The sequence below is a fragment of the Microcaecilia unicolor genome, chromosome 4, assembly GCF_901765095.1.
Source record: "Microcaecilia unicolor chromosome 4, aMicUni1.1, whole genome shotgun sequence".
NCBI classification, from domain to species: Eukaryota; Metazoa; Chordata; class Amphibia; order Gymnophiona; family Siphonopidae; genus Microcaecilia; species Microcaecilia unicolor.
This window is the reverse complement of record NC_044034.1, coordinates 219,747,040-219,759,628: the sequence shown is the minus strand read 5'-3', so window position 1 is coordinate 219,759,628 and position 12,589 is coordinate 219,747,040. Positions and strand designations below refer to the sequence as shown.

At 41.5% G+C, this 12,589-nt stretch overlaps 1 protein-coding gene across 1 annotated transcript in view; it reads left to right on the top strand.

Annotated features, from left to right (window-relative positions):
• Positions 1–12,589, top strand: part of LOC115469675 (mucin-2-like) — a 193,110-nt gene that overhangs the window by 32,834 nt on the left and 147,687 nt on the right. Inside the window, exons 7-10 of the mRNA XM_030202463.1 lie at positions 1,343–1,465; positions 2,810–2,930; positions 4,839–4,977; positions 6,787–6,891. Coding sequence (XP_030058323.1) covers positions 1,343–1,465; positions 2,810–2,930; positions 4,839–4,977; positions 6,787–6,891 — 488 coding nt within the window. The remainder of the gene's footprint in view (positions 1–1,342; positions 1,466–2,809; positions 2,931–4,838; positions 4,978–6,786; positions 6,892–12,589) is intronic.

Here is a 12,589-nt window from a genome sequence, read left to right as displayed (position 1 = left end):
AAACTCTGCATAGGAAATGGTTTTAAACATTCTGAAGTGGTTAATAAAGATGTAACCACCAGTTAACATATTGCTTTTTTACCTGTTACTACATGGATTGCTATCCAAAGAAAAACACACTGAATTAGCTCATTGCAGATCCGTATCTGCCCACATCAGAAACGATGCAGAAATTATGTGTTCTAAATCAGTGGTTTCAATCTTGTCCTGGGGGACCACCAGCCAGTCAGGTTCTTAGGGAATCTATAATTATTATTTATTATTATTATTAATAATAATAATAATGACATTTGTATCCCACATTACCCTGAACAAGTTCAGGTTTAATGTGACTTACATTCAAGAAAAAACATCAAAAATATAATACAGTCAGATCATTATTGCATTTTAACATATTAGGAATAATTGTGTGTTTGTCATGAAGCTAGACTAGAGTATCCCTAGTGTATATGGAGGTAACAGGCATGCAAATCTGTCTCATGTGTATTCATCAGGGATATGCTGAAAATCTGACTGGCTGGTGGACCCCCACCCCAAGTCAGGTTTGAGAACCACTGTTCTAGATGGAGTAACATAGTATAGTAACATAGTAAATGATGGAAGCTAAAGACCTGTATGGTCCATCCAGTCTGCCCAACAAGATAAACTCATTTTACATGGTATGTGATACTTTATATGATTTGTCCTTGCCTTTCTCAGGGCACAGGCCATAGAAGTCTGCCCAGCACTGTTCTTGTACTAAGCTCTGAAGCTAACGTCGAAGCCCCTTAAAATTTACACTCCAGCCCATCCCTATCAGGGCACGATCCCTATCAGGGCATAGACCGTACAAGTCTGCCCAGCTCCCATTTTGTTTCCCAATTACAGGCGTCGCCACTCAATCTCCGCTAAGATTCCACGGAACCATTCCTTCTAAACAGAATTCCTTTGTGTTTATCCCATGCATGTCTGAATTCCATTACCGTTTTCATCTCCACCACCTCAGATTCTATAACTGGTGACTAAAGTTCCACATGCAAATCAGCTACGCATGCTGATTTGCATGCGGAACTTTAGTCGCCATTTATAGAATCTGAGGGAATGCTCATCACAAATTCTTATCTTGTCAGTGATGACATTATGGTTATGGTTTACATCATTTGGCAAAATTCATCACAAATCTAAAATAAACCTAGTGAATGGTAACTTCCTTGTATATTTTTCAGGATGTACCAGAGTTCTGTCATTTGCTCCTGGATGTTGTGGGATTGGCTTGGCTGCATTGTCCTCATAACAAGCCCTCATGCTCTCACCTCCATAAGGCTTTTTTTTTCATCTGTTCATGTTTCTTTGTGTATTTCAGCCCCTGGAAAATGTCCTGGGAACCAGATCTACAGTGAATGCCAATCCCCCTGCATTGCCACCTGCTCCAATCCACAATATACCTGCAACAGTTTCTGTGTCTACGGCTGCTTCTGTTCCCCAGGTAAAGTGCTGTTTTCAGACTTTAGCATCCTCCTTGCATTACCTGTGGTTGAAATCTCCTTGGGTTTTGCGGACTACCTTCAGCGTTATGCCTGGAAAGTCAATGCAGGGCCATATCCAGGTTCCAGCATTGAACTTCCAGGTTTATGGAGCTGGCTACACCATAGCTGGTTAAGTGCGACATTCAGCACTTAACCGGCTATGGGGAACCACATAAAGATTAGGACTGATTTCATGTGGTCTTTTTTATGCGGTAACCTTGGCCGGTTAAGTTAGTGGTTCCCAAACCTGATTCTGGAGGCACCCCAGCCAGTCAGGTTTTCGGGTAGCCATCATGAATATTCATGAGAGGAATTTGCATGCAATGGAGGCAGTGCATGCAAATATCTCTCATGAATATTCAAAGTGGGTATCCTGAAAACTTGACTGGCTGGGGTGCCTCCAGGATCAGGTTTGGGAACCACTGAGTTAAGTATTGAATATCTGCACTTAACAGGCCAAGTGCCAACTCTGCCCCTGGAACACTCCCAAAATAGCCAGTTTGGCATTAGGTGCTAACTGGTCATTTTCAGCAGCATTAACTGGTTAAGTGCTACTGAAAATGACTGATTAGCCCCAAACAAACTATTTAACCGGCCAGAAGCCATTTCTGGCCGGTTAAATCACTTTGAATATTGACCCCCATTTTTTTTATTTTGTTATTTCACAGTGAGTCATGTGACCATCCCAAGCAGGCATTAGGGAACCAAGATGGATTCTTAGCATCATGATCCCTTGGAAACAGCTGCAGTCTTTACTGTACAGTGGTACCTATTTGTCAATCCAATGCAGACCTTGTACTAGGCTGCAAAAGAAATCATTGAACTTATATCTAGACTAGAAAATCAAAACTTCAATGACGACTTTATTGCGCATAACAGAGAATCTAAAACATTGAAATAAAGAAAATCCAGGTTATTACTGAAAAGGCCTCTGGTGCCTCAGCTTCAGATGAGGCCCATAATAAGTAGCAGAGAGCATGGCTGAAGTAGATTCAGATTGGACAAAAACACTCAGGAACCTGAAATATTTCTTTGGCCCCAAACAACTGGCCATTGTGGTTAGAAACAAGGAAGATGGGGTAAATATAGATAATGCTTTGTCACAGAAATAAATGAAATTATTTCTACTATAGCAAGACATAGGAAGAAAGACACAAGAAGGGAGGCAGAGAACATGGCATGAACAAAACAAAACACTGGAAGTATGAGAATCAGAAAGAAGAGTTAAAGCTGAGGAAGAAATAAAGAGGTTCACAAACTGTGGCAGCTATTTACATCTATTGAATTTTGGCCTGTTCTGCTAGGTACTGTCCTGAATGATTTGACAGGCTCTCAGAAGTGCATTCCTGTACATGAGTGCCCATGCAAGATCAATAATGCCATCTACAATCCTGACTCTGTACTAAAAACCCAATGCAGCACTTGGTGAGTGGCTTTATTGCAGCCATTATTTGGCAGTTCGACTCCTAGCTGTAGTACCACGAGAACATTGCTAGAGGTTGGAGTTGCTATTTTGGACCTTGGTTCTGATGGGGCAGGAGCATCTAGGGATCTCTCCTGTCCTCATTAGAAATCAGTGAGATCCCCCATGAGCCAGTGGGTCTGGGAAATAGAGGATTATGGCTCTTGTTGAGAGAGAACCCAAGGGTGGGAGGGGGGTCATGGATGCTGTCAAGGGGGTTTGTGGTGGATGGGAGGAGGATCTGATTGAGGGGAGGAGTATGAAGAACGTTAGGGGTTTGGTGGGGGGTTAGATGGATGTCTTGTTAGTCCAGGGAAGGTGTGTGTGGGGTGGGGGGGAGGTATCATTGATGTATGCATTTGTAGACCCCAGATCTGAATTGGGAGCTGGCAGTTGTGTATGCCTCGAGGCAAGTGCAAAAGCAGATGTGGATTTTTTTTAATACAGATCTGACTTCCCATTGTGAAATGGGAAATAAACATTTATTCAGAAGCATGCCCAAACCACACTCAAAAATCACAAGAAATAGTAAACAGCTTATATATCAATATGTAAAAAAAAATTGGGGGGGGGGAGACCTCAGCAGAGGGGTTCGATGAATAATATTTTTTGTACCATCTAAACTAACTCTCCAAAGTTCTCACTGGTCTTCTTTTTTTTCTTTTAATATATTTTTTCTTTCTCAAATTTTTCACATCTTTTAAAGAAAAAACTTAATGTGTTATAATATTTTTATGATTCAAGACTTATCTGAATAGTGTCAGCTCTGGCTTTTTTCTGGTCCGACATGAGTCATGTTTCGCCATCCGGCTGTATCAAGGATCCATCTCCCTATGTGTCTCTCACACCGTCCTTGCCAACATTACTACCTTCTTGTTGTCAAGATCACATTCAAGGCATGGATTCACCATGCCCCATTCCAATCTCTGTGTCCTAGGGGCATTCACGTGCAGATAGCAGATATATGCAATCTTGACATGTACATGTTGCCATTTACACCTCTAGGCGCTTCTAGAATGATTTCCTTGACTGGTTAATATTTACTTGGTAGCACTAAATATCAGTAATAGCCACTTTAATTTTTCATATCTCCTAAGCATGCCTCCAACTTCTTCATTTAAAAATGGATAATGTTTGGCAAGCATCAAGTTGTCTGGACAAACAGTATCCATTGGGCGGCCTAGTAAATTGAAAAATGATAATCATCTGGTTAACTCAAGAAGTTATTGAATATTGTCCTCCGTGTTTCTAATAATAGTTAAAGATGAATTCACATACTTTTTTTTTCTCAGAATTCATTTCAGACTATATGTCCCCTCACATATGTTTTAAAGGATCCACCATAAAGATATTTTAGCATATGAGTTTCAGGCCTCTTCTTCAAATATACAGTAAATTACACATAACATTATCACCACAATTTCACCACCAGGCCTGTGTCTGAGAATGAAAGAGTGAACAAGCCAGAGGAAAACAGTGACACAAATTAAGCAGCAGAGGAATAGAGTGTAGTTTTGTTATTAATAAACATGTTTTGTAGTTTTAGATTTGGCCATCTTCTGACCTAGTCACTTTGCAACAACTAACACAGGCAATTAGCCAAAACAGTGCCAGGTCCTTTAATAAATCCTGCTTCCTCCAGTTTGAGGCTCTGCCTTTTCTTTGTTCACATCTGGGCTCACTACACTCTGCTCTGAGAAGGAAGCAAATATATCCAACTGATGTTGGTACATCTTGCTTTGAGTATATGGAAACCACTGAAAGGTAAAATAGATTCTGATATCAGTAGCTCAATGGAATTTTTTCCATTGCGATAGGGGTCACAGCTTAGTGCTAATGGATGCTCTTCTTTCCCCCTTAAACACCCCCAGCAAATGTGTAATGGGTCAGTGGAATTGCAAAGATCAAGTGTGTCCAGGAAAATGCTCAATTGAAGGAGGGTCGCACATCACCAGTTTTGATTCCAGCATGTTTCGCTTCCATGGAGTCTGTGCCTATGTCCTTCTCAAAGTAAGCTACCAACCCATTGTATTCATGGTGTCCATTAGTTCTAGTCTAGAGTTTGTAGTTAAATAACATCAACCATTCCGCTTCTGGTTTTTTTTTAACTTAAAATATTGCTGTCTTGGAATCAGGGAGGATAGGACTTGATATACTGCCTTTCTGTAGTTACAAACAAAGCAGTTTACATACTATATACTGGTACTTATTTTGTACTTGGGGCAATGGAGGGTTGAGTGATTTGCCCAGACTCACAAGGAGCTGCAGTGGGAATTGAACCCAGTTCACCAAGTTCTTAGGCCACCACCAGGCTACTCCTCCACTTATTATGCACTCACATAGAGGACCTGGGGTCTGTCCTCGAGCTGGCTGAGGTAGCATTTACATCCTCTGATTGTGGAAGGGGGAGGAGTAATTTGGTTACATTAACTTACTGTTTTGCCATATCATAAAAAGCTACATGGAACAGTTTAGTAGTTTCTAAGGCTGATCCTGTCTGTCCTAATATAAACGTTTACCACAGATCTTATGGCGAGTAATAGAGAACCATGAAAAACATTTGTGCAGTATCATCAGAGTAGTTGTGTGTATGAGTTCACCTATGAGCACAGCATGCTGTCTATGATATACATCACACTAGAACACCTCTAAAGAGTAGTTCCAAACTGAATTGTTGAGTTATCGAATCGCTTCTGTGTAACACGTGATTCAGGGCCGATATTTAGCTGGTGGTCATCAGCTCTTTGTTGGCCGCTGCTGGTGTTAAATCCAGCAATTCAATGTCAGACCATGTCTGGACACCAGCATGGTGCTATTAAATTGCTTTAATACATGCCCATCCATTCAGAAAATGTATAATAACTGCAAGTTTGACTCACTAATGCACATATTTATATAAATTACCACATGGGATCTGCAAGTGCTTTTATAAAATATAACTGCTGAAAGAGGGGCAACCATTGGAAAAACAGCAGTGCTTGTTTTCAAATCCATAAAGTGATGACTGTGTCTGAAAATTCACATTATTAGAACCAAAGCTAAACAAAGCAAATCACAGCAAAAGAACAATGATTACATCAAAACTATCTACCCCCAGCCTCCACAGCAGTTTTCCTAGAAGCTGAACCAGATGAGTTCAGTTAATCATACGAGCTCTGACCATGATCCGGAGCGCTCATTCCTGCACTCCAATGAGCTGAGTCTGAAGGAACATTTAGGGGCCCTTTTACTAAGGCACGCCGAAAACTGGCCTGCACTGGTGTAGGCATGCGTTTTGGACGCGCGCAGGTCCATTTTTCAGCATGCCTGCAACAAAGGCCTTTTTTTGTGGCCGAAAATGGACATGCGTCAAAATTAAAATCAATGCGTGTCCATTTTCGGCCTGAGACCTTACCGCCACCCTTTGACTTAGCGGTAAGGTCTCATGCGTTAACCGGATGGTAACCGTCAGCACGCATACACTGCCGATTACCACCAGGTAAGTGTCACGTGGTAGAAAATTTCTACCGCATGTTTTGGACGTGCATCAAAAATGGAATAACCACCCTGGGCACGCATTAGTTGGGCGATAGTTCCAATTTGATGCGTGTTGGACGCGATTAGGTGCCTATGCGCCTTAGTAAAAGGGCCCCTCAGTGCATTGAATATAGACCTAGACCCAACCCTGAACAGAATTAACCATTTCTACCATCCCTCAAACTTCCAGGAGAGAAAGGAAGGGGGTGGGAGATGTGGCTAAAAAAACCTGATGATAGACGTTTGCTAATTATTCAGCAACAGCCAATTTGACAATGTTTTTCCTGTGTATCCTCTAAACAGAATGACGAGCTGCCAGGAAATGTGACTATTGTGGGTACGTTTATAAAATGTGGCACTTCTGAAACAGAGACATGTCTGAATAATATCATCTATACACAGTTCCAGGTAAGGGATCAAGCAGCAGTCAATGGTCATTGTGTTCTACAATACAATATAGCGTAATTTACCCTTTTTCTGCAGCAAAGTTGATATCATATGCCATCTCTAACTGTTTGGAAAGTCTGTGGGTCTTCTTTCCAGTCAGCATTATTTAGTCTACAGAAGAAACTATTTGCCATTGTTGTGGTATCATCATGTTGTACCAAAGTACAGCAATATAGAAACTAGCTATGGGAAAATAATTCTCTAATTCACTACTAAAGTGAATAGTTGATAGGGGAAGGGAAAAATAATTCCCAGGCATAACATTGTTTATTTATTTATTTGGGGGGGGGGGGGGTTGGTATACTACCACTTGAACAATAAAATTGACATCATTGTGGTTTATAGTACTGGGAATAACTGAACGAACAAAACATGCAAGACTAGGATTAGAGAGTAGGACTGCTCAAAAGACAAAATAGACCTTGAAAGGTAGGGGAGATGTACAGCATTACAGTTCAAAAGACTATACATTTACAACTAAAAGGACCCAATAGGAAGAGAGACAAGGGGCTCCCATGAAGTTAGAAGGCAGCCAGATTATGGCATTATGTGATGGGAGTAGTTGTCATCTTGCTAGGAGCTGGTTTATTATTATTATTATTATTATTAGAAAGCCTAATGATAACTGACTATCCAGCTTATTTTCGAAGGAGAAGGGCGGCCATTTTCCGACACAAATCGGGAGATGGTTGCCCTTCTCCTAAGGGCGCCCAAATCGGCATAATCGAAAGCTGATTTTGGGCGGCTTCAACTGCTTCTGTCGCAGGGACGGCCAAAGTTCAAGGGGGCGTGTCGGCAGTGTAATGAAGGCGGGATGGGGGCATGGTTAAGAGATGGCCGTCCTCAGCCGATAATGGAAAAAAGAAGGGAGGAACTGACAAGCATATGGCCGACTTTACATGGTCCCTTTTTGTTCATGACCAAGCCTTGAAAAGGTGCCCGAACTGACCAGATGACCACCGGAGGGAATCGGGGGTCACCAACCCCCTCCCACCCAAAAAAAAAACAAATTAAAAAACATTTTTTGCCAGCCTCTATGCCAGCCTCAAATGTCATACCCAGCTCCATCACAGCACTATGCAGGTCCCTGGAGCAGTTTTTAGTGGGTACTGCAGTGCACTTCAGGCAGGCGGACCCAGGCCCATCTCCCCCCTACTTGTTACACTTGTGGTGGTAAATGGGAGCCCTCCAAAACCCACCCAAAAACCACTGTACCCACATCTAGGTGCCCCCTGTTACCCTTTAAGGGCTAGGTAGTGTTGTACAGTTGTGGGTAGTAGGTTTGGGGGGGTGGGGGGCTCAGCACCCAAGGTAAGGGAGTATGCACCTGGGAGCAATTTGTGAAGTCCACTGCAGTGCCCCTAGGGTGCCCAGTTGATGTCCTGGCATGTGAGGGGACCAGTGCACTACAAATGCTGGCTCCTTCCACAACCAAATGGCTTGGATTTGGCCGGTTTTGAGATGGGCGCCCTTAGTTTCCATTATCAGCGAAAAACCAATATCGGCCATCTCTAAGGTCGACCCAAATGTTGAGATTTAGCCGTCCCCGACTGTATTATCAAAATGAAAGATGGCCGCCCATCTTGTTTTGATAATATGGTCAGGTATGCTTCTTTCCAGGGCCGTCCTTAGAGATGGGTGCCCTTATAGATGGGCACCCCCATTCGATTATGCCCCTCCACAATTACCATCAGCCCAATCACAGTAGGTACCACAAAGCACATATTTCCCATAATTTTGGATGCCACAAGCTTGATCAAAAAGAACTTCCAAGTGCATTTGGATAAGTTGCCTCTACATGTTACAACTTATGAACTCCAGAAAGAAGCTGTCATTGACATAATGGTCCTGGGGAGGAACTGAGTTTGATTCCCACTTCAGGCACATGCAGCTCCTTGTGACTCTGGGCAAGTCACTTAACCCTCCATTGCCCCATGTAAGCCGCATTCAGCCTGCCATGAGTGGGAAAGCGCGGGGTACAAATGTAACAAAAAAAAAAAGAAAACAAAAACAAAAAAAACAATGCAGTAAATTTGAGAGTCTGAGATCATACTCCACACACCCTGGCTTAGGAGTGGGGTTTATTCCTGTCATGTTATGGGCAAAACTGACCTATTTAGAGGAATTGTCCCCACAATTGCATGTACCTCTATTCTGGGTACTCATATTGAATGAAAGGCTCATGTAGTTCCAAGTCTCCTCACCTGGTACAAAAGGATAACATGACATGGATCCTCCAATGGGAGGAGAAGGGATTATCCATTTAAAGGCCCAGTGCACTATGACACTCCAGAAATGAGTATTACATTTGAATCTTTTAAAGTGTTTATTGAATAAATGTTTCTTCAACATAAACAGGCAAAAAAGCATTTATGTCAGTCAGGTACATAGTCTTTGAATACAGTTCAGAACAAGAGGTAGATTCCTCCTTCCACACCTCTTAGGAACACCTATCTTCCCTTGCAGTGGATTGGGGCTCCCTTGAAATCTTCTCTATGATCCTTCACTCACAGTGACCATTTTAGTAACTGAAACTCAATAACTAGAATCACCCCTGTATACATTCTCTCTTCCGCTTCCTCTGGACTAACCAATAATGGAGTAGGTTCATCTGTTATGGTTTTCTCCATAGTCACAGTTTAAACAGCTTCCTTAAGTGAACAGACATAAAGATAACCACAAGGTGAATCTGTTGAATCATCTGCTTCCACTACATGAAGTTTAGGACCAGAGGAGATTGGCTTCTTTTTTTCTCCTTCATGCACTTTGTTGTTGGCTCTTGGAATGGCCCAGTGGCTTGCTGCCTCTCCAAAACCAACAAATCCAGGCAGAGAAACCAGAAATGCCTCGTGATTCTTCTATCCCATGCAAGACTCCTCACAACAGACTGTTCTTCTGGAGACAACTCCAAAGCAACCTCCTTGGAGAGAACTCTTCTCCAAATGCTACCTGAAGACTATTCCCTATCCCCATATGGAATTTTGACCAGTTCCCTGAACTCTACCATACTGATCATTCCTATGGGGGTGCACTATGGCTTATTCCCTCCTAGACTTATTCTTCTCTTTCTTGCTCCTTTATGCTACCCCACTGCACTCCTTTATATGTACCTTGTCATGTGTCTGAATCTCAGTGGAATGGTGGAAGAGGTTAAATGAAACAAGAGATGGAAGGATTCATTATGCATAATTCTGAAGAACTGCCTGCCATTATGTGCTCTGGGTTCTGTAGTGAAGTTTTTCAATATGGTAAGGCAGAATCAGATCCGATAGTATCTGGTTCTTACATAAGAACATAAGCGTTGCCATATTGGGACAGACCAAAGGTCCATCAAGCCCAGTATCATCTTTCCAACAGTAGCCAATCCAAGTCACAAGTAACTGACAACATCTCAAGAGTAAAACAGATTTTATGCTGCTTTTCCTAGAAATTATACAAACCTACTAAGCTCTGCTGTAGGTGGGCAAACATTTTAGCATGCGCTAAAAGGTTTGCGTGCCTACAGTGTGGCTTAGTAAATAGGTCCCTTAGTGAAGAAATATTTTCTCTGGTTTATTTTAAATTTACTAAAATATGTAACACTCCAGTTGCAAATATGCTAGAATTTATACTCTACATACAACAAAATCCGCTGCTCAAAGATGACTCTAATTAAATTATATGCACATCATCATCGGCCAAAAACCTTTACTCAGCATTACTCAGGACAACGCAATCCAGAAGCACCAACTTGAAAGATAAGTGATGGTGCTATTTTCATTACTGTATATTGAAAAAATCAATTAAACAGTAGAGCTGAGATAACCTACACTAGAAGGAAATACATTACATCAGAAGGTTTTTGGCCGATGATGAAGGCAGGATCTTTGATCTGTTCTAGCTTTAACAGACACATTAAAGATCTGTAAGCTCTTTGAGGCCTTTTTTCGTGTTAAACAGTAGATTGCAGTGCATATAATTTAATTGGAGTCATCTTTGAGCAGCAGATTTTATTTTAAATTTACTACTTAGTAGCTTCATTGCATGTCCCCAAGTCCTAGAATTTTTGGAAACAGTAAACAAGTGATTCAAGTCTACCCGTTCCTCTCCACTCACTATTTAGAGACCTCTATCATATCTCCCCTCAGCCGTCTCTTCTCCAAACTGAAAAGCCATAGCCGCTTTAGCCTTTCCTCATAGGAAAGTCATTCCATCTCCTTTATCATTTCCGTTGCCCTTCTCTGTACCTTTTCTAATTCTGCTATATCTTTTTTTGTGATGCAGTAACCAGACCTGCACACAATATGTGAGGTGTGGTCGCACCATGGAACAATACACAGGCATTATAGCATTCTCAATTTTGTTTTCCATTCTTTTCCTAATAATTTCTAACATTCTATTTGCTTTCTTAGCCACTGCTGCACACTGAGCAGAGGGTGTCAACGGATCATCAACAATGACACCTAGATCCTTTTCCTAGGTGGTGACTCCTAATGTAGAACTTTGTATCACATAGCTTCCTTCTTCAGAAGCTGCAAATCTAGCTGAGAAGCAAATTCCTAAATTCAAACTGGAATTTCAGTGTCTCCCTTGTTATTGCACCATAGACAGGGAGCTATCAAAATTATCCCAAGAAGCATCCTGAAAAATAAATACCATCCTACATTCTAGTGCCAAAATGGTTCATTCTACATATGTAATATTACTTGTGACATCGCAACCAATGTGAATCACACTCTTGACACATGTGAAACCTTTTGCTCAGTGTGCTGCGGCAGCTAAGAAAGCAAATAAAATGTTAGGTATTATTAGGAAAGGAATGGAAAACAAAAATGAGGACGTTATAATGCATTTGTATTGTTCCATGGTGTGACTGCACCTCGAATATTGTGTTCAATTCTGGTCACCACATTTCAAAAAAGATATAGTGGAATTAGAAAAGGTACAGAGAAGGGCGACAAAATGATAAACAGGATGGGACGACTTTCCTATGAGGAAAGGCTAAAGTGGCTAGGGCTCTTCTGTTTGGAGAAGAGACAGCTGAGGGTAGATATGATACAGGTTTATAAAATACTGAGTGGAGTGGAACAGGTAGATGTGAATTGCTTGTTTACTCTTTCCAAAACCACTAGGACTAGGGGGACATTCAATTAAGCTACAAACTACTTTGTAGAAGTAGTAAATTTAAAACGAATCAGAGTCACTTTTTCTTCACTCAACATGTAATTAAACTCTGAAATTCGTTGCCAGGGAATGTGGTAAAGGCTGTTAGCTTTGCGGGGTTTAAAAAAGGTTTGGTCAGCTTCCTAAAGGAAAAGTCCATAGGCCATTATTTAAATGGACTTGGGGAAAATTCACTCCTTATTTCTGGGATAAGCAGCATAAAATGTTTTGTACTTTTTTGGGATCTTGAAAAGGTATTTGTGACCTGGATTGACCACTGTTGGAAACAGGATGCTGAGCTTGATGGACCTTTGGTCTGTCCCAGTATGGCAATACTTATGTACTTATGTATTGTGGCACTGTTTGGGATATGATTTTTCTTAGAGGTTGGATGGGAAGAAGGGGAGGAATGACATACATAATTTAAGTAACTGAAACATAGGGAGGATAATTTTCAAAGACAATGGCTTTTGTACATTGTCCAACAGACATAGGCAGCAGAAACAGATGGACCACC